Raw genomic sequence first — 26,335 nt, 5'->3', positions numbered from 1 at the left:
CGTGTAAAGATCCTGTGCTATGACAGTACTAAGCATTTTTTTACACTGATCTAAGACTGTGTGTGCTTGCATGTAGTTAAACTATGATTACATTAAGTTAAAAAGGAACAGAATGTGTAATTGAAAAGATGGCAAGTGGAGTAATGCATATAATGCTTCTTGCATTTCCTTTTATTAAACAGTGGTGCATTTGTTTTCAGGAGATGACCAACCAAGAAGAAAAGGTCAAGTTTTGATGTTACTGGCTGAGCAAGCTCTTCGGTGTCAGGATTACCGGGCAGCCAATATCCATTGCCAGGAACTCATGGCAGCAGGTGATTTATAAAACATGCATTTCTTTGCATTTGTACATCCCAAGTTAGTCACACAACAGGCAGTTGTTATTTGGATGAGACTATGCTTTATATGAGTGTGAAACAGTAGGTATACTTCCAGTGGAAACCCTAGTATTTGCAGTCACTGTACTTTATAAAAATTGAAGTGGCATAACTGTTATATGAACAGCCAAGATCATTTTCTTCATTGATGTTAAAGATTTGTATAAGGTTCAAGTGCTGGTGACTTTTTAAATATATCTAAACAGCTCCACGTGAACTTATGTAGTCTTGTTTTTGTTTGTTGTGCTTGTGTCTTCCTATTTCATTTTGTGATCAGAAAAGGCTTATGTGGCTTTTTTTCCCAGGTACAGCTTATGAGTAACTTTAATGGAGTTGGCCACTGCTGCATCATGTGTAAATGATCTTTGTATGTCTGGTTCCAGTATTACATCTGCTGTTTGCATCTTTTTGAAGTGCACATACCTGATTAGTTAAGAATATAAATGATTTCAGAAAAAACATCCCATTAAGTATGACTGCAAAATGTTAATATTACCCATAAATTGTCAGTTTGGTGACAGAAGAGTGAGTGGTTACTGTGAGAAGACTATTTTCTGAGCCCACTGTTGATACAAAATGCTGAAACCCTGACTTGCGTAGTGGGCATTGTTTCAGAATAGTTGACTGGGAGAAGTGGGAATGAGAAACACTTTTTTTTGGCTTGGGCTGCGTCTAACTGGAGATGTGGTGTGGTATTGGCCTTTTTCTTGATTGGGTAATGCTCCAGCATTTTATCTTTGGTGGATGTGTGTGTATGTTTCTCTGTGTCTGTTTTTTTCCCTTTAAACAAGAAACATCTTTATTAAGTAATCAGTTATCACATAGACAATCATACATTTATATAAATGAAAACAAACCATATTGACATAATTTTAGTTGCAAATATTATACATCACTTATCTTTCCAGTCATTGTCAGTCAAACTCCTCTGCATGTGTTATTCCCCCAGTTCCCATTTTTTATATAATTTGCTGTTACCCTTTACTAAAGATACCAATTTAATTTGTTTTACCTCTGTTACTATATTCACTACTTCTAATAAAGTTGGTTTAGACTTTGATCTCCATTTTCTAGTAATTGCTTTTTTGGCAGCCACCATAATTAGACTCAGCAAACCTTACTATGTGTAGGCCATTCTCTTTCTGATTCCTTTACTCTGACATCAATCCTTGATAGAGAATGCAATCTCTAGTCTACAGTCCAAATACATTCTTGGCCTCTTCTTATTCTGTTACATTTCCCTCTCTAATTATTGCTCCCAATAACTTGGTTCTTTTTCCAGTTTTGTCCAATAGATTCCAGCCCCCTCTTGCCTATTGTCTGTATCCCTAATTGAAGTCATCCCTGTTGGTAGAATCTCCTTTCTCCATTTCCGTTTTGCCTTAGGTCTTAGAATACTTTCTGCTACCTTATGAATATAATACTCTGTATGGTCATTATTATTCTCCGTATGGATTTGCATCCAAAATCCCAGTCTCTCTTTGTTTCCTGAGTTCCCCCTGTTTCATCATCATGCCTTTCCTCTTTGAATTGTAGTTTTCTGCTTGTTCTATGTATTGGAGCCTTAATTGTGTAGCTCTGAAATATCCCTTCAAATTGGGTAATTCCAAACCACCTTGTTCTATTGGAAAAATCAGCTTAAACCACTTCACTCTTGCTTCTTCACCTCCCAAATAAAATTCTTCAGTTCTTTATTAATTGCTATCCACAATTTCTCTTCTGGTTGATAAAAGTATGCCTGACCTGTGTAAACTAAATGGACTAAAAGCATTTTAACTGCTTGTTTCTTGGTATCCATAGCCATGTAACAGAGCTTCCAATTTCTCAGTTTTGTATTTTCTTTTGTTTAGTTTCTTCCCACATATCCTTAGCTGCCACACCAGAATCCTTTTTAATCCATACTCCTAAGTACTTCATTTTATCACGTCCCCAGAAATATAGATACTGCTGAACCAATTTGTGTGTGGGTATGTAATTTACAGATATTGCCTTTGTTTTAGATTCATTAATTGTGTATCCCAAAAAAAAAAAAATGAAACTAAGTAAAATGTTCCACAACACTAAAATGTCATTTTTGGGTTTTATTAGGTATAAAATAATATCATCTGCAAAATGAGCTTTTCATGACTACCATACCAATTATATCCTTGAATTCCTGAGTCCCTTATTTTCTTTGCCAGTGATTCTAAATATAATGCAAATAACAAAGGGGAAAGAAGACACCCCTGGCTGGTTTCTCTGCTCAAACAGAAATTATCAGAGAGGAACCCACCCACTTTAATTTTCACCCCGATCTCTCATATATCATCCTAATCAACCTTAAAATTGTGTCAGGGAATGCAAATGCTTCCATTGCCCTGCTCCCAGCTTACTGTGTCAAATGCTTATCTGCATCAATCCCCACCAACAACAGTTGTATTTTCTTACATTCAGCTTCCCTCTGTATTGTCAGTGTTCTGTTAATATTGTCAGATGTTTGCCTCCCCTCCACAAAGCCACACTATCAGTTTTGGTATCACCTTTGCCATTTTTTTAAACATTATAGACATAAACACTTTATAATCACGGTTTAGTATTGAAATTGGCCTATACTATGCCTGATCTGATGGGTCTGTACTCTCTTTCGGTATTATAGCCACCACTGCTTTCCTCTAGGATGTCGGTATTCTCCTCCTCTTAAAATACTGTTAAACAAAACCTTCCAGATCTCTATCAGTTTTTTTCCATCCTAGTTTCCAATCTTCAGCAGGTATACCATCTATTGATTATACATCACTATTTTTATCTCATCTGCTCCTATCCTGTTAGTAATTGAGCGTCATCTGTCTCTAACCTTGGCATATTTAATTCTTCCATAAACATTTCCATTTGTACCTTCTCTTGATTTCTGTATATCTCTGCTTTGTACAGAGTTTCATAAAATTTCTGAAATATTTCTAGTACCTTTACAGGGTCTCTTGTTATAGACACACTAAACATGACAACAGCCCTTTCTACTTTCTCTTCCTAAGTCATTGTTCTAAATGTTTTTGTGCTCTGGAGTTGTTATTAGAAACAGTTGCTTAACAGCATTCTTTCTAAAATCATGCATATTATTGAGGTAATCCTATTTTCTGTTTATCATTCTGCATTTGCTCCTCCTGTTGTTCCATGAGATTCATGCATTGTGCAATACTTTAACATTTATCAGTTCCTTAAATAATTATTGTTACTTCTTAATTATATGTCTCATTCTTTTATTTCCATCCTTCTTTTAAACTCCACTTTAATTTTATCTCACTCGCTAGCTATATTTTCAGAAGAAACTTTTATATTGTCTAATAACTCCTGAATAATTTCCAGTACTTATTCCTTAAATTCCTCACTTTTCAACAGATAGGTGGGAAAGTGCCAGTGTCTCATTTTTATTTCATTACCTTGCATTTTTATTTTAGTTGCCATGTGATCTTAAATAGTTATTGGATGCATATCAAAACATTCAATTAAATGCATGTTTCTGTGAAATGTAAGTTCTGTCTAGCCTAGCCCAGTTTTTGTGTCTTGGGGAATAATATGTAAATTCACTCCGAACTCCTAGTACTGGGTGTGACGAGGGTGGACAGGATTAGGAATAAGTATATTAGAGGGTCAGCCCAGGTTGGAAGGTTTGGAGACAAAGCCAGAGAGGCAAGATTACATTGGTTTAGACATGTGCTGAGGAGGGATGCTGAGTATATTGGGAAAAAGATGCTAAGGATGAAGCTACCAGGTAACAGGAAAAGAGGAAGGCCTAAGATAAGGTTTATGGATGTGTTGAGAGAGGACATGCAGGTGGTTGGTGTGACAGAGCAGGATGCAGAGGACAGGAAGAAATGGAAACAGGTGATCTGCTGTGGCGACCCCTAACGGAAACAGCCGAAAGAAGATGATGACGACTCTGAACTCCTAGTACTGAATTCTCATCTTCCATGCCAAATATTTTCATAAATTTCTTCTTTGTTGTATTTTCCCTTCTGGGCCCACCAGGCACATCTTTACTGCTGCAAATCCAGTGCCAGTCCCCACCTATAAGTAATATTCCCTGTTCAAAGCTAATTATTTTCCTAGAATTTTCTTATGCACCATTTTAACAGCTTTAGGTGGAGTATAAATACATGCCAGTGTAATCCTTCTCCCTTGCCAGTAGCCCCTTAGCATTACAAATCTACCATTCTTTTCTTTTTATAAGTACTCCTGTTTTCCTTTGACCCAGGTATTCCAAAGAGTAGTCATCCTTAAAACCTTTCTTTATCAAATTCATGTGTTCAGTTACTTCCAAATATGTCTCCTGTAAGATAGCTATTTGCACACTACATTTTTAATATAGTTCACTGCTCTTTCTTTTTGTGTATATCTGTGAGACCATTTACATTTAAAGATAATATAGAAAGCATCCTTATGTTAAAAAGTTATTATTCCCACCTTTTATGTGTAACAGTTTTTTGTTAAGTATCTAGCTTTCAGCTTTTGTGTTACATGCATACAGGTTGATCTTTTGTACAGTTGTTTCTTGTCATACCCATTTGAGCCTATGTCACATCTTAAAAAACTTTTAGTTTTATTGAAGAGAAACCAAACAAACAAACAAAAAATTAGTACTAGCACGCAAAACTTTGTACATCTTCAAATATTGAAGTTTTACCTTTCTAATAGGAACAACTGTCCCAAACTGACAGCTACACTGACAGATATAGGTTAACTTAAAAGGAAGGTTATCCATGCTAAGATGCATGATATACAGCCTGTACTTCTCCTAATTGCTCTCTGGTTTTGTCTTATCTTTATTGCTCTCCCAAATTGGGAAAACACTTGAATGTTTTCAGAAGACATTATCTCTTAGCCATTGAAATAAAGAGGTATTCTGTTTTTATTGCTCTTTATCAAATTGTCTCCATGGAGACATGAGAAGTGGATACAGAGTTGCTTCTACAAACATTTATTTATTTTGCTAGAGGAAAGCTTTATTATTTTCAATGTTCTTTTTTATTTATTTGTTTTCTCTTAAAACTTACTAGATCAAGCCAAGGGCCTTAATCCAGTCATTCCCCTATGCAAGAATGAGAAACGACACACCGATTTTTCTTGTATCACGCTCTTTTTTTTTTTTTTTTTTTTTTTTACATTGCAGTGCCTACATTTCTTAAAACTGAACAAGGAGAAAGGGAGAAGAAGTAAAAAAAACACAATGGCACCTCTTTACTCTGGTGTCCCTATTACACTTGAAAATAACTGAGAAAGCTTTACTTTACAGTATGCAGATTATATTGTGCATTATAAAAATGCAACTGCTAAGAACAACATTTTGTTTTTCTTACAGCTAACTTTCTCCCTCCTTTTCCCCTCTCCTAACTGTTATTTCAAACATTAATGACATGAAGTAGGGCATATGCTTCAGAGTTCCCTACAAGTATAACAAAGTAAAAAAAGTGCAGTATTTCCAGGTTTTCTTGTCTTGTTTCACAATTATAATTAATGCCTTGTAATCCCACATGTATTTGTCAATTTCAAGAGTTGCTGGTTTTATTCCTGTTTATCTCCGTCTCCCAAGTCAGATATCTGCTTCCTTACCAATGTATTGTCGGTTCTTCTAGTCAGTTCTTGTGCTTTTTTCAGTATCTAAAGCATTTTCAGTTGAAACATCAGAAAAGGGCACAGTCTTTCTGTGGTCTTTATTAGCAGAAGAACAAGAAGCAGATTCTCCTTCTGTTTCACAGTTCACCGTTTGTTTGACAAATTGTTGCTTTTTTCTCCTTAGCATGCTCTTCATCAGAAATGATTTTATACTTCCAGGAAACACTGTTTTGAAGATAGCTGGGTATAACAGTTTGAATCTCATGTCTGCTGCTTTACATTCCCTGATTTGTGGAATACATTTTTCCTCTTCTGCCTGGTGTACAGAGTGTAATCATTTTCCACAAACACTCTACTGTCTCCCCCTTTTAGTACTTTGCAAACTTTGATGTTATTGTTCCCCAGGCCCTATTGGTATTAGTCAGCAAAGTCAGTCTTAGGGCAAGTGTTGTTCATGGGAGATTTTTCTGAGATAGTTTGCGGCAAGGAGCACTAGCAGAAGGTTGGATTAGCTCTAATAAACGGTTCATTTCCCATTAGTAATATTGCAGGACTAGGATGAAAAGGATCCCAGCTTTATGGTAACGTCTCTTTTCTTTCTGTCTCTTTTTTGATGGGGGTAAACACTGAAGATTGCAACAGTTTTGTGTTTGCGGGGGGGGGGGGGATTAACTAAGAAATAATATGCACTTGCAGGCTTCAAGGCAGGAATGAAAAAATAAGTGCATTCAGTATTTAGTGACCAGACTATGTTTGCCAAAATCACCTGCCCAGTATATAACATGTGCTAGAACCATTCAGTTTCGTTAGGTTGAATAAAATAAAGTTATTCTCAGCTCATTTGGTGCCCTGGCATTCCCCAGACTGGCACCTCCCTCATGCTAAAGTTAAGGACCAAAAATAGAAAAGTACAATATTGGCTTAGTTAAATGAATACTGGTACTACATTCACACTTGATATGCATCTTTTCTGAGGTGCCATTTGCTTCTCCTGCCAGATTGATCCTGGGGCATCCTCCCCTTCACCACAAACTAGCTTCACTGAATTCACTTCAAACTTAAATAAAATCAATATATACTTGCTTAGTTCAATTGCTACTTACTTACAGTTATGTTAAATACTTCACTTTTTGATAGACCACATCCTATTATTCTCCGGATAAACCTGTAGTCAGGTTCTTGGCTCCTTGACTGTCTAGAGTTAGGCAGCTGGCATTTCTGAAATAGATCCACATGTAGGTTTATGGTGCTGCACAGCTCCTTCTGGTCACAGTTCCCCAAGAATTTCCACTACTGTGATGAAAATGCCTTTCTAGACGTCTCTGAGATTATGGGCTTCAAGGCATCCTTTTAACAAGAGATTTTTTTCAACTGTTCCACATGACCTGTTTTACACTTTTATTACCATATTTCAATGATCATCTGTGCAACTGTTTTGTTTTACTATATCGTGTTGACCATACAGCACATGACAATAACATTTCTGACCTTGTATGCAACCACTATGTGACAGTCTCTAATGTACCACACAGTGCTTCACTGTATATGCCCTAAACTGACTGCAACCTGCCTGTATGTGTACAACTTTTAACTACTTTGTTTCACTGCCTAGGTTCTAACCTTGTATGCTTGCAAATGTCTTGCAGTGTACTGCAGTTATATTGCACAATGCTTCAGTGTACATATTCAGTACTGTAGTGAGCTTACATGTCCCAGTTTTAATTGAACTGCACTGCATTCTAGTAATAGTGTATAAGAAAAAGGGGGGGAGTGACAATTGTTGGAAGTATAGAGGCATCAAACTCCTGTTACACTGCATGAAAGTGCTGAAAAGTAATTGATAAACTAATACGCACAGTAATAGAGAATAAGATAGTAGATGGGCAGTTCAGAGTCGTATCAAGATGCAGTAGAACTGACCCAATATCTGTAGCGTGGCAGATAGTTGAGAAGTAGCTAGAGGTGAGAAAAGTGTCCAACTGGGCATTCCTAGACTTGGTGAAAGCATATGTCAGAGTCTCAAGAAAGCTGATTTGAGCAGTCCTGCAGTGGTTTGAAGTCCCAGAAACATTGGTAGAGTTAGTGCAGGCTGTGTATAAAGACCAGCAACACAAATATGAACCGAGGGGTTCCCAGTGGGAGTGGGAGTTCATCAAGATTTAGTTCTAAGCCCACTGGTGATGGACCTCATTAACGAACAGACCGGAGAAGACAGATCAACAAAGATGCTTTATGCAGTTGATATGGCATAACAAGCAGACTCTGAACAAAGAACTTCAGCAAATGATAAAGGAATGAAATGTTACACTGAATGCACACAGCAGGAAAATGAGTATAGATAAGACTGTTGTAATGGCAGGAAATGGGAGAAAGCAGAATAAGCTGAAGATTGAGATAGAGGGGAAAATAATGGAAGAGGATAACAGCTTCATGTTTCTGGAAGGGGTGATTGACGAGAAAGGCAGTCTGAATGTGGAGGTTAGAACTATAATCAGAGGGGCTGCACCCAAGTGGCAGAGAATATCAGAGGTAGTGTATGTTACAGACGAATGCCAAAGAAATTGAACTGTAAAGAGTATAAAAGAGTGGTGCCACTAGTACTTCTGTATGGTACAAAAACCTGGGCAGTGAAGGCAAAGCAACTGAAGAAACTAAAGGTGATTCAGATGAAGCACCTGAGATGGGTGATATGATACACACTGTGGGAGGAAGAAATGTGGACATCAGAGCAGCAGCCCAAGTAGCTCCAGTTGCAGAAAAGATAACAGATTACAGTGGTTTAGGCACAGGTAGAAAAAGCAGAGAACAATCTGGAGAAAATTATTTGTGAGAAACATGAAGAAGACAAGATGAAACAAGGGCATGCAGCAAAGAGAGGGCTGGATTGTGTGAGAGAAGACCTTCGACAGTCAGGCTTGACTATCGAGAAAAGTAGGAGAGTGGCACTGAGTCAAGAAAGATTCTTGTGGATGACACCACACCCCAACCCCATGAAGAAAATGGGAAAAGGGGGGTTGTTGGTGATGTGTGTGTGTGTGTTTATGTATGTGTGTGTATGTATGTATGTATGTATGTATATATATATATATGTGTGTGTGTGTTTGTGTGCGTGTGTGTATGTGTATGTATGTATGTATATCAAGAAAGAGAGTGCTTCATCACTGATGCTGTTAGTTTATTAATCTCAAGCAACATTATTGTCTTTGCTAATGTTTTATTGTGTTGTCTTGTCTTTCAACATGATAGTTTTTGCACCATTTCATTCTATGTTCAGTGCTCCTGTTTTTTTTAATGTATTCTGCTTTTTCTTTTTTACCGTATTATTAATATAGGACTAAAATAAAGTTGAAGTTGAACTTGAGAAAGTAAGATCAATCCATACTGGCCTACCTATATTCAAGCCATTGCCATTCCTGTTTTTGGATTAGATTTTAAGAACCTGATCAACTTTAGAGGGTTGCCTAAAATAACTATTTGTGTAGCTTCCATTCCAGCCATAGGCCTCATACTGTTGGCACAGACCTAGTACTGCTATTGCTATTGGTACATCCTTTTCATACACCAAACTTGCAACATATCTGTTGCCAGCCTAACATTTCCTTTCACCTCGTTCTTAAACTACCCCCACCCAATCCCTGCACTGGGGGTGCTGGATTAACTTAGAAGATAGGGTATAATAGAAGAGATCTCTCCTTTTCCTATTGCAAAGCCAGAGGAAATAGAAATGTCTGTTTTAAAAAAATAGAAAAACGATTCCTCCAGTTCTGCTACAGCCATCCCTCTTGACAACTCTTTAGGAAGGCCATTTTGATCATGAGGTCCACCTTGGAGTGTGCTCATTTGTTCCAGGTCTGTCACTTAAGAATTAACTGAATACTTATCAGAACAGCTTGAGGTGGCTGAAGTGAAACTGGGTTATTCCATTCCCTTGCCAGAGCCTGTTATTAAGGATGCCTTTTTTGCATAGTAGACAAATCCAAATTATGTGCTTTTTGTACCATAAAAGGCGACCATTCTAGGAGTGATTCTTCGTTTTGATCCAGCAGACAAAAGCAGTTTTCTGTATGATTTTTTTGGCTAAGGGTCCTAAAATTCCAGCACCTGACCGTTATGACTCCCAGGACAAAAAGCCCATGGCTATGGACAGGTTTGATGGCAGGATTTATTCCATTCTCTTTTTGGGCATAACCCAGTTAACAAAATCAGAAATAGAGAAATGAATTATTCCAGATAATGTGCTGCTGGTTTCTAGGCCTTGCAACTACTGGATAAGTGCTTCTCGTGATTTTCCTTGATGTATCAGTTTGAGTTATTTTGCTTATCACTGTCCTCATTCATACCCTGTAACAATGAAGCTAAGTGTTTCATGCTCTCTTAAGCTCTTATTTTGACAAGTTGCAGTTTATAGCTGCACTATATTTTGCTATTTATGTGGTCTAGCTGTTAGACTGAAATTCTATTTATCTTTTTATTATTTAGGGAGGGAGAGAAGAAACCAAGTCTATTTTGAAAGTTTTGATTGCTTGGGAAACGTTTATAAGTATAATTGCTATTGGCTATTGAATTCAGAGATCTTTTTCTGAATCCTTGACACTTGTCCTAAATCTGTCTGCTGCTAGTTTCCAGGCCTCACAACAAATGGATAAGTGGTGCTAGTGATTTTCTTTGCTTTTTACTAGTTTTAAATTATTTCAGCAGTTCTTATCTGATTCATGTTCTTTTTTATGAGTTTAAGCTTTGTTTTTGTGGTCTGACTGTTAGAACTAAATTTGCTTTATTGTGCGGTGATAGAAGAGAGAGAGAGTCGCTAGTTCACGAGTTTGTTGACTGAAGACAGTTTTATAAGGATAATTGCTATTAGCTGTTGCGTTTTATTAACTTTTTTTTTTTAATTCTTGAGTTTCTTTAAAATTTGGCATTCCAGGATGGGGTTGCAATGTGCACTATATAGACACAGGTGATTTGATCTGACTGTTGGTGTAGTATATGTTCTATTCACCAAGTTTGTTTTCCTTATCCTTGAGTAGGTTTCCTCCAAGCTGGACTACATGTCAGAATTTAGTACCTTGAGCTACTGATACACTACTAATTGAGAATAGTCACTCTCCCCATTATAGTACCACGTCACTGCTTTGTCAACCAATAAGTACTAGAGCCCAGGTAGCTGCTTATACTGTTATGATCCACAGTAATTTCAAACTTTCAAGCCTCCTAACTGCGCTTTTTCTTCACTTGCTAAACACAACCATACATTTAATGTACTTCTCCACAAAGCTACCTGTTCCTTCAAATATTTTAACATGTACAGTACTCCACAAACTAGAATTGAACTAATTAGTCCATACAAATATTTTAGACTTTGTATGTTTGCAAAATTTAAATTAAATTAAACTGGGAGTTCAAAATGGCCGCTGTTCTGTGAGCACTGCTATCACCTAGGTCTCGATATACCCTGGATTAAAACAAACCCAGAAGGCAACGCAGAATTAATAATACAGAAATAACTGTAGATATTTACTGCTAATATCATCCAGCAACAAAAGAAGAAGAAAAAGTGACAGATTCAGCTCAGAAACAGCAGGATTAACTAAGATTTCTGAAACAGCTTAAGCAATGTGCTACTAAGGCCCTGCATCTGACTGCAAGATTGGTAAAACACTATACAGCAAGATGTCAAAAGAGGAAAATAATATGGAAACAACAACAACTAAGACCAAATTCTCAGTACTAGCCTCACCTGAGAAAGACACAACTTCAAAAAGACAAAAGACAACTAAACAAACTGACAACTCTAAAAATACAAATAAATCCAAGACAGACCAGCCAGCTAATCTGGAAGACATAAAATCTGCCTTATTACCTATCCAGCAAGCATTAAAGGACTTATCATTACAATTTCAAATCTTTGGTGACTCATTCAGCCAAATAATATCCAGAATGGAAAAATCAGAGTCCAAAATAATAGAAAATGAAATAAAAATAGACTCTATTTCTCAAAATACTGATGCCCATGACAAAGAAATACAAAACTTACAAGCAAAATTAACAGACCTGGAAGCAAGATCTCGAAGGAACAATATCATCATCAGAGGAATACCTGAAACTGTACTTCATAACAATCTAATACCAACAATCAAGCAAATAATAAATTCCCTCCTAGAGGAATCTGAAGAAATGCAGCAAATAACAATAGAGAGGGCCCACAGAGCCCCAAGGGAAATGCAAACATCACTGAAACCAAGACCTGTCTATATTAAAATATTAAACTACCAAGATGTAAATAAAATCATACTGGCAGCAAAGAAAAAAGGCACACTCACCTGGAATAATAATAAAATCTCCTTTGCTCAAGACCTCCCAATACAAATAAGACAAGCAAGACAACTATTATCTCCATACTGCAGGTTCCTAATAGAAAAAAAATCAAATTCCAGATGAAATATCCAAATCAGTTAATCTTTTACATCAAAGAGGTTAAATACATGGTTGCTAACCCCAAAGAGGCAAAAGAGACATTCCTGGCTGTTTTCAAGCAAATTCCACCTTCAGAAGTGAAATAAATCCACAAAAAAAAAGATAAAGGTCCCTTGGATGAAAAAACGACCTCATTCATGAGCACTCTAGCTGGGATCCAACTCTGAAATCTTCCCCTTGCTGTCTAGGCCCTTGGGTCATTGATGTGAGCCATGAGGAACACAGGAAAGGGAAGTACAGCCTGGGTGGGAACCAAAAATGAACTGCTGTTTCCGATGCACGAATATAGGAAGGAAGTTCCCATCTCGGATATTGGCTTGCAAATTCAGTCCCCCTAGGCTTTTGATGGCTTCATTAAGAACAGTCAGACAAAATGGATTTCAGCAAGCTCCAAAGGATTTTACTGCCTGAAAAATGAAAATTGATCTGCACCAGCTAAAAGAAGAAAGCTGCACCATAGATGTCAACCAACCTGCAAGCAAAACCTTGAAGAAATAAGGTACTGTTGAACTGAACCATTCACTAAAACAGTACACACAGTGCTGTGTAGGTGAATGAAACTCCAGCCTTAAATAATAGGCAAGAAATAAACTGTCAGAATTATGCTAGCTCATAGATTAATATTGGGGAAAAAAAGGGAAAACATTGTTAAATGTTTTATGTAAATACTAGAAATGTGTTAAAAGATCCTGGAGAGAAGTAATCTCAGGAAATTAGTAAAATAACCTAACAATCCTGGGATAATGTAAATATAGCCTTAATATGTCAACTATAGCAGAAGGACTGTTTGGTGGCTAAGCTGTTTTTCTTTTGTCTCTCTATACTTCCTACTTCTGTTAAATAGGTGCCAAGTATATATTTTATAACCCACACAGATTGATGTGGAAAAACATCACTATAGGCACCAAAGAAGGCCGAAACCTGAATAAGTAAAGGGGAGGAAAAAGAAGTCAAATGAGAGAAAAATGTAAAAATGACAAGATTGATTGTTTAACAATATTACTATGGTACACATATTGCTATAATTTACTGAGGAATGTATATTAATATGCTGTTTTAAAAATACTATTAGAAAGAATTAGTCACAAGACAAAAACAATACATGCTGTACCTTAAATGCAGTCCCATCACTGTATAAATAATATGTTGGAAGAGGCTAGGGATATTAAGTAGCAGTGTTTGTTGAGGGAACTAGTTTGTTCAGCTTTGTCCACATTGTTTATAGTAACACAGGGGGGATACTATGGAGTAAATCTATATCTAAAAAGAAAACACATTCCAAGATTAGACGTAAAGGTAAACCATATAATGAACCTTCATCCTCCCCCCCGATTATTCCTAGTCCAGGGATATAGTGGTTAGGCACAGTGTAGGGACGGGGATAAATAGATGCTTTCCTAAACCATCACACAGTAACACATACAAAACTAACAAAACAAAACTAATATACATGGCATATCTAAGGAATACACCTAATAAATAAATGTGGGAAATAAAATAATGGAATGTTAAAGAGCTCCAAAACAAGAAGAAAAGAAAACTATTCTTACACCTTACATTAAAAACCACAGCCAACCTCATACTAATACAAGAAACGCACTTGACTGCAGATCAATGGGCAGAAATTAGCAGAAAGAAATGGCTAAGTCAAATCATAGCTTCAGAGGGGAAAACAAACAGTGCTGGGGCTGCCATAATAATTAAAAGCCAATTTAAGGAAAAAATACTTAAAACCAAAGCTGACAAGTTGGGAAGATGGTGCTATATAACATTTAATAGTCCTACAATACCAAAACCTATAATGGTACTTAATGTTTACGCACCCTGTAATAACCAACAACACTTTTTTATGTCATTATACCCAACCTTAAACCAATTTAAAGATCACTACCTAGTGATTGGAGGTGACTGGAATACATATCAAAACCCAGAAAAGGATAAATCTAATCTGACCAAATCACATAATAAACAAGCCACATTAGCCCTTAATGAACTCAAACAAGATTTCAAACTATATGACCCTTTTAAACATGGGAACAGTGCAGATAAAACAGAGAAATTCACATTCTATTCGCAATGCCACAAAATGTTGCCAAGGATAGACTTCTTCTTAATCTCTGACATATTCATTAACATGGACCCAACAATAACTATACATACCAGGTTTTTTTCAGATCACTCCAAAATCACACTGAACATTAACTGGGACAAAAAGATATATTTAGAGAATAGGGGTCATAATTGGTCATTAAACCCTAATTTACTTTCCAAAATGGATGTAATAAAAGAAACAAAAGCAATACTAAAAATAGCTCTTACAAATATCACTAACTCCCAAGTACCAATTGACATAGAATGGGCTGCAACCAAAGCACAAATCAGAGGATTGTTTATCAAAAAAGCAGCATACTATAAAAAAATACAACTGAAAGAGCAGCATATACTGAAAGGGAAAATAGAGCATCTTGAAAAAGAACTAATAAATAACCCTAAGAACCAAACAGAAGCAGAACTTTTAAAAGTGCAAAGGAATCTATATATTTTAGAAACCAGGAACCTATCTTTCTATGAAGCCAGAATGTTAGCCACTTACGCAGAAGAAGCTCAAATACCATCTAGACTTCTGGCCAGAATTATTTGCCAACACAAAAATGCCTCCAATATATCAGAAATAAACTACAGAGACAAAAACTGCAGAAAAAATTAAGACATTATTAAAACATTTGAACAAATATACTCTCAAATATATGGAGCACAAACACTACAAACCTCAAAGGAAGATAGAACTCTTTTTCTTCAAAAACTGAAATTCCCTAAACTCAATTTAGACCAACAAAAAAAAAACTAACTGAGCCGATATCCATCAGTGAAATTATTACAACAATCAAACACTTAAAAGTACATAAGGCTCCGGGTCCAGATGGACTCTCATCAGAATTTTACAAAGCATTTTCCCCCTTGATAGCCAAACTACTATACTATACACTGAATTACATAATAAACTATAAAATAAATGATATCCACTTTAATGCCTCTAAAACTATATTTATATTAAAAGAACACACAGACCCGAAAACCCCTGACAGCTACAGACCCATCTCCCTCTTAATTATAGATACTAAAATATTTACCTCTATACTTGCAAACAGAATGAAAAATCTGATAGAAAAAATCCTCTCCCCAGAACAATCCAGTTTTACACCACATAGACAGACTAGTGACAATACATTAACATTAGATGCACTAATATCCTACACTAACCGATACAATATCAACATCTACACAATGGTAGTGGATGCCCACAAGGCATTTGATAGGGTTAATCTAGAATTCTTACTCCAAACACTACCCTACTTTAATATACCCAATAACTTCATTCAGATCATCCAAACTCTCTATAGCAACCCATACACATCTCTGTATATAAATAAAACTTGGTCAAATAGAATCCTAATAAAAAATGGAACAAGACAAGGATGCCCACTATCACCCTTCCTGTTTAACCTATACCTAGAACCACTCTTTCTATACATTAAACAAAATACATATCACAATCCTCCATCAATACACAACTTCAAACTATACCTCACTGCATTTGCAGATGATCTGAACATATACTGCACTACACCAAATTCAGATATAAACAAAATAATAACTGCAATTGAACATTTCTCGACTATGTCTAACTACAAACTAAACCTTAATAAAACTAATATTTTCCCCCTAAAAACACCCAAACTCATCTCAGTAATACCATTGGTAAAAACACAATAAAAATTAAAGAAGAAACTAAATACCTGGGAATCACCTTTTTCCAGAGTAACAAAGACTTCTACCAACACAATGTAAACCTTAAATGGCAAAATATAATGCAAGACTGCAAAAGATGGAACAACCTAAAACTACCATTCTTGGCCAAAGTATCAATAATCAAAATTAACATTTTACCTAGACTAATATATTCATGACATCACAGACAACAATACATAATAAATTATTCAAACAAATTCATACCTTCCTAGCAAAATTTTTATGGGAACCCAAAAAAAACAGAATCTCCTATCCAAAATTAACACTCCCCAAAAGCAAAGGAGGACTAAATCTACCAGATTTTAAAATGTACTACTCGATCATTAACACTAACAGAATATTGAGAATAGCTGAACATAACCCGTCAATGGAAAATTGGTCTCCTCTCTGGGTGACAATATATTATAGATATATTAAAGCTCTAGGTTTCAATCCCAAAGCACTTCCATTCCTGAAGCAGAAAGAAATACAAACTTATAACATTATAGAGCCCTTAAAACATTCTACCAACCTAGCGCAAAAACTCTTTCAATTCTTGAACCTTAGACATGCCATGACAATACTGCAACCCCTTCATAAAAACCCAAATTTAAAAATAAACAATAAGATGCTGGACTTAGTCCCTTTTCCCAGACTAAAAGATAAAACAATCCAAGATATCTATCCCTACCTTAACTGTTCAATACAAGAAATGAGGACCAACTTAAACCTCCCTAAATCACACATAATAATCCTAAGACAAATCAAAGAACTGTGTTCCAGTTATCTCCAAAATATTACTATGACCAATAGTGACATAGAAACTTGTAGCAGGCTTTGGAAAACTATTATCACAACAAAGAAAACTATTACCAATTCATATAAAATGATAAATGAAATCAAATACCAGAAGGACCTCCTCTCCTCTAACTACTGGAGAAAAATTAAACCATCCATAGATGATCAGCAAATAAGCCAGGCAATCAATCTAACGCTGAAGATTCTACCCCTCAAAAAGTTAGCATACACTCGGCTCATGATCAGTAATCATGCTTATTTTACACCTGCAATCCTACACAAATTTAACACATCAAAATCACCTTTCTGCCCAAATAAGCCAGGCAATCAATCTAACGCTGAAGATTCTACCCCTCAAAAAGTTAGCATACACTCGGCTCATGATCAGTAATAATGCTTATTTTACACCTGCAATCCTACACAAATTTAACACATCAAAATCACCTTTCTGCCCACACTGTAAGGACCAGATAGCTGACTTAATCCATGTATTTTGGAGCTGTAAATGTGTCTATAAACTCTGGAACTCTCTCAAGGTACAATTACAAAAAACGGGTTATCAAACATCAACATTAACTTGGGAATTCACTCTGTTACACATTCTCCCACCCAACATCCCAAGAAAACAAGCAAATACACTTTTAACAATTTTCCTACTAATGAAACTCTATATAGCTTTTAAATGGCTAGATACAATAAATATCTCTTGGGAGGGTTTTAAACAAGTAGCTATACAACACCTTTTAGCTCATAAAATAGTAATAGATAAAAGAAACAAAAACATGAAATCCAGAGAAATTTGGGAACAAACCTTTAACATCATATTAACATAATTCATCACACAGCAACTTAGAAATACACTATAATGGAACCAAAGAACACATACAAGTTCAGATATTAAATAATAACTTGGATATTACAAATGTATATACTGTCTATATAACTGTGGAATTAACAATGAAAGCATCTATGTACATAGTGTAAATAGATATGTTGTATGACCTATATCCTGTGGTATTTGACATCAATGTATAACATATGTATATGTGTGTATGTGTATGTATGTATATGTGTGTGTGTATGTATGTATGTATATGTATATATATATATATATATATATATATATATATATATATGTGTGTGTGTATATATATGTATATGTATGTATGTGTATGTATGTATATATATATATGTATGTATATATATATATATATATATATATATATATATATATATATATATATATATATATGCACACGGTCATGTTGTAAGATGGTTTTTATTTGTGACATTTATTAATGTAAAAATAAAAATAAAAATTATTGAAAAAAAAAAAATGAAATTAAACTGCTCAGTCACATTTACCTTACCTGTGGACTTCGCCATTTAATACTTGAAACACTTGACTTTATGGAAGGTCAGACAGCTTTTTTCCCATCTATTGCCAGCTTCTTTGCACTTGGTATCCTCAGACAATGTTAGGACTGCCTTGGGTTCACTGATAATGAACTCTTAACACACATAATTGTGTCTTTGAGAGGCACAAGTGTTTAACTCATTTGTAGGCATCGCTCTCACCTAAAGCCATGCACTGTAGTCATCATACACTTACATTTTCCTCTCATCTTCAGTGCATTCTCAATAAATCACATTAAAATGGTATACACTGAGCTCATTAAAAAATCTCTGCTATGGCTTCCTAGGCACTCATAAGAATAGCTGTCAGTAAAAATTCTGTAATTCACCTCTTGACTTCTGTGTACATATACAACATTAAGTCACCAAGAGTCATATTGTGCCCACGCTTCTATATGTAAACACTACTACTGAAAATGTTTTAGTGAATGGTGACTGTGGTGTTAGACATAGAGATTCTCAACTCTTAAGGCAGGCAAGTGCCTTTTGGGTGCCAAGATCTCTGGACTTACAAGGGCCCTACAGACCCTTAGCCAGGGCATATATGACTACAGCGTGGTGGTAGTCCATTTGGGAGCGAATCACCTGGGACACAAAACCATGAGAAATGTGCACAGAGGCATTTCAGAGCTCTCTGTGCATGTGGCAAATGTGTGACTCTGGTCCTGAATGAAATCCTTCCTTCACTAAGAAAGATGTCCTGGTACAAGGAAAAGATTATTAGCTCCAGCAGTATGCTGAGCAGATTGTGTCATGTTAGGGGAATCCAGTATGCATCAACATGCGGCAAGATGATTGGTTTCTGTTTCAGAAAGGATGTCTGTAGCTCCCATTCAAAGGCTTCTGCATACTGGCCAAAGTCTTTAACTGCCCATATAGTGCCTTTTTTGGTAGAGACCAGTTAATGGACATTCCAGCATAGCAAATACAGCAAACCCTAATATGGACCACAATAAGGTGGCTCTTTGCAGTGCCAGAAGTCTCAGTAAGATGTCTTATCCTGGGGATGTACTGCACCAAACTTGTCTAATTAGTGGTACTTGGGCCTAACATTGTGCCAGGCCTGATGATAAGTGTGGTACCATCTCCATATTTGTCAATGATCATATCACCTCTTGACAGATTCCCAGAGACACACAGACAGATCCCATGGAACTCCAGATTGCCATAAACAAGATACAGCCTGCTACAGGACATGCTGTATGTCCCACAGATGATCATGTTAGATACCTGAAAGCATTTGGATATCTCCCTGTTGACAAGAACTTCCTTGGTTTAGGAGACTTTAACTACCCTTAGTAGACGAGCACCTATACCTCCTACGTGGAGTATACCTAGAAGTTCTTGGACTTAATTAAAAAAAGTCCCCGCAATAAATAGTAAATAAACCCGCCAGCAGACATGGTCTTCTAAATCTGGTCCTCAGAAATATAACCTCTACATACTATTCCTCTAGTTTCTCCTTACACATTTAAGTTATACCATAAACTTGTGACATTTGCCTTCAGAATTTTAAAAGCCACTGAAACCAACATCTCTAAATGTAAGGAATTCAGACAGGAAAGCCTCATAAGGTTATATGACAAAATCTCTAACTTTACCTCTGACAGCACCAGCTCAAATGCCGACACAACAGTCAACTTCACAAAGTATCTTTATGCCCACTTAGACAGGAGTATCAGTCCCAACCAGAGCAAATACAGTGGGAAATTCAAAAACATGGTTGACCAACAGAAATGCACTTTAAAAGAGAAGAAAAAATCTCATTATGTTATAAAGCAGATCATAATTGTCTCATAACAAGTTTACTATAAAAACATTACCAAGGAACTAAAAAATACTGTTAGGACTAGTGAATCACCCAGTGAACTTAGGCTAGCTACTGAAGCATAGGATAACTGTAACCTTTCTTAAGCTATGTTAGAAGACTATGGAACAATCTCAGTGTTCAAAATTTTATCCTAAATGGGACCACACACTCCAAGTTTACGTCATACCCCCCAAAAAAAAATATCTGTCCAAACTGCATATATTAAAGAATCCTCAACAACCCTAATATCACCAAGTAACATATTTATAACTAGATGTTTAATAAATAATGCCAAATGTCTCTTTTCCATACATGGCTTCACTTTGATCATTGTGTTTCCGCTCATCAGTGCAGTAATTCATACCATTAATGAATTTTCAATTGTCTGTTTTCACAAACATTAAAAACTTCTGTCTTGGCACTCTGGGGTAGGACTTTGCCCTCCACACCTTCACTAACTTATATAAACAGACATCAGGTTGCACAATATAAGGAAAGAGGACCAATCAGGCTATTAAAATCTTACTGATGTGATGAGCTATAGAGTTTCTGTACTACTTCAGTTGTTCACTGTCTATTTGGAGGTGTTTTCAGGAGTGTGAAAGTATGCCCTATGGGAGGATGAGCTGGGCTTACCTGGGTCACCATTTGTAAAAGTTCTGCCAGCTCCTTGATGTAGAGGGGATAAAGCCCTGACTAAGTCCCAGGTGACCTGAGTTTGAATAGTGGTTTGAATTGCATGTAGAACCTGATGGGCAAGGATGGGAGTGCTTGTCTGTTGCCAGCTTGTCCATTATAGAAGAGGGAGGTGGCTCTGGTTCACTACATGAGTGATGTAGCAGAAACACTGAATGTCTACCCTATGGGCTTCAGGTCTCTCAAACTTGTGCTGCTGTGTGCAACTTGCATGGTGAGCCCAAGGAAATTCAGCATGTAATGGCACACTTCCCCTTGGCAGGCAGACATAGTGGAGCTTAGAAGACTTCTCATAATGGATTGGTGGGGTGGTCTGCTGGGGCAGAGAGTAGGCGACTCTCATGACCAGCAGGCTTGCCCTTTCTGTACCAAACAGATGCTTTTTGCAAATGAATTAATTCATGGGAGGTTCTCAGGTAAGAGGAAGTGAGCCATAGGGCCATCTGGTTCTTGCCTTACCTGGGAATTCCTGGCTGTCTCATCTGAGGAATAAATGTGCTCACTGAGTGCAGGTAGAAGAGCATCAGGCTCATTCTTGTTTGGTGGGGTGGGGTTGGGCCAAAAAATGCATGACAAATCTAAACCTAGACTCACGTCCCAATGTAATGGTTCTGTTGTACAACTCTTTTCTTAACCTTCTCCAGATGATTTACTAGCTGTGCTCATAGCTTTTGTTTAGTACTACTTATAACCCTCTCTCTGTTTTCCTGTTTTACTTACCTTTCCATACTTTTCTTTGGTTCCTTTTTCAAAGGGGTATACATAGAAACTTATAAATTAAGTACTCAGTATATTATGGTACTTAAGCACTGTGTACTTAATATTCAGTTTATGCAAGCTTTATGCCATAGTTATGGATACAATTCTTATTTATATAATAATGATAACCTGTACTCTTACTTATGAAATTGTGCGTGTATATTGCTATGTATCTTTATGTTGATCTGCTTTCTGTACATTTTAACGGAAATGTATATTAATGCCATTAACTTCTGTACTCCTTAAGTTTTGAGGTACATATAAATATGTACTGTTACTTATTCCGTTGAGCTTTTCCCCCTGGGACTTCACTGAAAAGGGGCATTTTGCACAGTTGGACTGTTCTAGTTAACAAATGGAGATAAATAAAATAAAATGGTGTCTGTGTCTTTCTGGGTACTGGGATATGTTCATCTGTTCCCTAATACTGTACTGACTTTTGGTAAATATATTCATGCAGTTGAGCATAAGCCACCTGCATCTGAATCTGGGAGCTGAGTGTTTTTCTCTCCACTTCCAGTGCCTTTCTAGGGAGATATTGAGAATACAGAGGTCCTAAACTCCAAGACTGGGCAAGGGTAATGCTACCCACCATATCACCCCTTCTTTCACAGACTGTCATTTTGATGTAGTGCATCAAGGAGAGGCCTTTTGTTCTTTTGCCTTTCCCCAGAAATATTTCAACCTGTTCTTGACGAGAACAAAGAGAAGCCCTAGATCAGCCTGTTAGTGGAGTCTTTTCTCAAGAATGTTGTCCCTGTAGCCGGGAAATGTTTGAATTTGGCTCTTCCAAAGAAGACTGCTGCCTTCAAATCACTAATATAAGACTAAAAACACAAAACAGGAACACCTGGATCATCGCAAATACTTCAACTTGTCTGCCTAATTTATACGCTGTAAATAAATCCAAAGGAAACGTTCAAAAGTGAACTTGAAATTATTTCCAACAGAAAATGACTGCAAAACATATTTAGCACATATGGATAATAAAAACATTCCTTCATAATGTACTTTTGTCCACAATGACTGTCTGAACTTCATCAGAACAAAAAAAATAATAAATAAAAAAAACACACCATTCAAATCTCTTTTAAAACAAAAATCCAAGTCACGTGTTGTGATCTATCTAATCAAAATAATAAGCACAGTACTATAAAAATAAAAACATATAAATGTTAAGGAGTATGCAATCTGGAAATTTACTCTTACACATAGTAAACACTAAGTAAAGAAAAAAGCAGAGCAAGCATATAATAGTCTAGATTTCTCTCTCTGAAATGAAATATGTGTGTGCTAAAATGTAAGCAAGCATAAATAGATGTGATACAGTAAATAAATCACCAATCTCTCATAAGAAACTTTTGAATACAAAATAAAAAAAAATATTTGGGACAAGATTTTTAGCTTGAAATCCTCCTCTTCTTTTGGCTTTTCCCATTTAGGGGTCACCACAGCGGATCACCTGTCCGCTCATGATTGGCAGTGGAGTTTTACGGTGTTGAGTTGCCAGCCCGACGTCCAGCCTTCCACGGAAGGCACACACACACACACACACACACACACGCACTCACACCTAGGGCCAATTTAGAGTATCCAGTCCATCTACAGCATGTCTTTGGGATGTGGGAGGAAACCTGAGCACCCGGAGGAAACCCTCACGACTACAGGGAGGACATGCAGACTCCACACAGAAGGCATCCCAGCCGAGGATCAAACAGGAGAACCTCTTGCTGTGAGGCAGCAATGCTAACCACTGCATCACTGCGGCCACCCTAGTATTAAACTTTGAACCTATATTAACTTCACATATGATAAGCTAGTTTCTAGATTAATTGCCTTTCCTTTACAAGGACATTATTGACCTGTCTCTAATTAGGCTGGTTCAAAACATTTACTTTTGTTGAACCTCTTTTATATTTTTAGCTTGAAATAATACTAGCTAAAATCTGGCCCATATTAGATGCTGATGTTTCCAGTTAAAGTAGACTGGTGTAAATTGTTGCTGAAAGTAGCATTTTATTTATAAGGCATAGAACCACATTGAGGTAGTTGTGCATTCCTTATTTTACTGCAGCTTTCCTTTGTTTAAATTTGTCTACCATGCATTGTGGGTCTGTATTACTAGTTAGATTACAGATGCATTCTTTGGTGCTTTGTGTCTTCATTTCTGCTGAGTTATTGTACATCTGTTTTGACTTTTGCTGTTTAAAGAGCACGTGATTAAAGAATTAAATGGAGTTTTGCATCATATTAATTTATGTAAGTAATTTGCAGTGTGTTTTCATTTCTTTTTGCCCTTGAAGCATACATCTCAAAAACTTTGATCAAGAATTCCAGACAAATCCAAAACAATGGGAAGTCAAAGACCCAAAATCAAGGACAGTTTTTAAATTTATTTATTTTTTATTTTACATTTGTTAACCGGGCTAGTCCAACTGGATACATGTCCATTTTCAGTGGAGGCCCGAGGAGAAAAACTCCGCTATCTAACAGCATGATAATCAAACAGTCTTTACAAAATACATAAGGTATTACACGCATGAGAAGACAAGTAAATACACAAATCAAAAATTAAAGCATGAAAAATATGTACACAGTAAAAAATTTTCAAGCACAGAACATACTTTGGGCATTTTAATGACAATATGAGGAGAGTACATAAAGATAATAAGAGGTAGAGCTTTTACTTGAGTATTGGAAAGGGTAGAATAAGACAGGATACACTAGGATGTTTAAAAGTAAGCAGTAGAATATGGAGGAGGGTATAGTTACAAGATTAGAGAGAGCATTTCTTAGTAGAATAGCTTAAAGCTGGGAGAAAGAAAGATGTATGCTAGAGTAGTGAGGAGCAGAAAGATCAGGTTGGGTAGTTGCATGAGCATAGCCAGTGGTTGGAAAGGTAGTGTTTTAGTTTAGTTTTAAACAGTGAGATGGAGGTTTGGTTTGTCAGGTCAGGAGGAAGTTGATTCCATATTTTACCAACTGAGTTGGAAAATATGGAGTTACCTGCAGTGTTCTTAGATAGAGAGGTTTGAATCAGTATTTTACTAGATGAGCGAAGGTTTTTTAGGTTGTTGTAAGGCTTAATAAGGGTGGAGAGCATAGGTGTATAATCAGGGTGGTGAAGGGCTTTATGGGCTATAGAGAGTTGATAGTATTGAATCAGGTGGGGTAGCTCTAGCCATCCTAGGAGGTGGAGATTTCTGCAGTGATGTGTTTTATATGGGGAGGCAGTGGCAAATCTGGCAATGTTATTGTAGGTTGATGTAAGCTTATTGATGTTATATTTGGAAAGGTTAGTATATATAGCGGAATCATATAGTAGTGTAGAGATAAGATGTGTTCTGGCTATGGTAGTTCTAGCTTCTGGAGTTAAGAATGATTTGATTCTGTAAAGAGAACCTAATTTTCTATTAGTTGTTTTTATGGTTGAGTTAATATGAAAGTCAAATTTAAGTTGGTTGTCAATAGTTATGCCTAAGAGTTTGGTTGTTTGGTCAGGGGAGATAAGGGTGCCATTGTTTGAAGTCAGAGAGAAGTTAATAGAGGGGGATTGGTGTGTAGGTAAGAAGAGAAGTTTAGTTTTCTTAGGGTTTAGAAGAAGACAGTGATTAGAGAACCATTGCTCTATGGTAGTAAAAGTTTTTGGGTGAGGTCATGTAAGTCATTTTGGTTGGAGGCAGAACAAATGATGGTGGTATCATCAGCGTATTGAATACAAGTAGTTAGAGGTGTGGCAAGGTGTAGGTCGTTAATAAAGATGGAAAATAAAAGAGGACCTAGGATGGAGCCCTGAGGGACACCTAGAGAGGTAGGAAGAAGCTCCGAGACTGTTGTTCCATAGCACTGCTTGTTTCCTATTTTGAAGATAAGAAGTTAACCAGTTTAGAGCAGTGCTATCAAAAGAAAGAGATTTTAAGCGATGAAGGAGTAGTTGGTGATTCACCATGTCAAAAGCTTTTGACAGATCTACAAAGAAGGCTGATGAAAGAAGATTGTTGTTTTGGTTATTATTAATGGAGTCAATAAAGGTTAGTAAGGCTGTGGTGGTGCTATGGTAGGGACGAAATCCATGTTGGCAGTTTGCTAGGAGATTATTGTGTAGGAGGTGATTAAGTAGCTGTTTGTGGATGCATTTCTCCATTATTTTTGCTATAGGAGATAGCAGCTAATAGGGCGGTAGTTAGAGTATTCAAAAGAATCACCCCTTTAAAGAGTGGGATGATGTGGGAGATTTTCCAGAGTGAAGGTATAGTACTTTCTTTTATGGTTCTGTTAATTAGTATAGAGATTGGGTAGGCAATAGCTTTAGCTCCTAGCTGGAGATATTCTGCTGGGATTTTGTCGGCTGAGGGTGTAGAAGGTTTAAGTTTTGAAGTAGGTTAAGAATATAGGAGGTGGGTATGGGTTTAAGATGAAATGGTGGTGGGGTGCAGTTCTGGTTACCTAGTAGAGCAGGGTCAGGGCTTTGTTGGTTGGCTAGATTAAGTATTGTAGAAGTAAAGAAGTTATTGAAAGCATTTGCAGTATGCAAGGGAGAGTCAGGGTGGGAGCCTAGTGGACTGGGAGTTTCCACTTTCCTGGGGAAAGTAGTTTGTTGATAGAATTCCAGAATTTTTGTGGTTGT

At 36.7% G+C, this 26,335-nt stretch overlaps 1 protein-coding gene across 1 annotated transcript in view; it reads left to right on the top strand.

The window, feature by feature from the left end:
* NBAS (NBAS subunit of NRZ tethering complex) overlaps nt 1-26,335 on the top strand; it is a 3,380,746-nt gene that overhangs the window by 1,597,009 nt on the left and 1,757,402 nt on the right. Inside the window, exon 33 of the mRNA XM_044064792.1 lies at nt 201-314. Within this exon, the coding sequence (XP_043920727.1) occupies nt 201-314 (114 nt within the window). The remainder of the gene's footprint in view (nt 1-200; nt 315-26,335) is intronic.

This window comes from Protopterus annectens, chromosome 1.part0 (genome assembly GCF_019279795.1).
Source record: "Protopterus annectens isolate FY-2018-M chromosome 1.part0, PAN1.0, whole genome shotgun sequence".
NCBI classification, from domain to species: domain Eukaryota; kingdom Metazoa; phylum Chordata; order Ceratodontiformes; family Protopteridae; genus Protopterus; species Protopterus annectens.
Note: the sequence above shows the minus strand (reverse complement) of the source record. Positions and strands in the feature narration are given on the sequence as shown.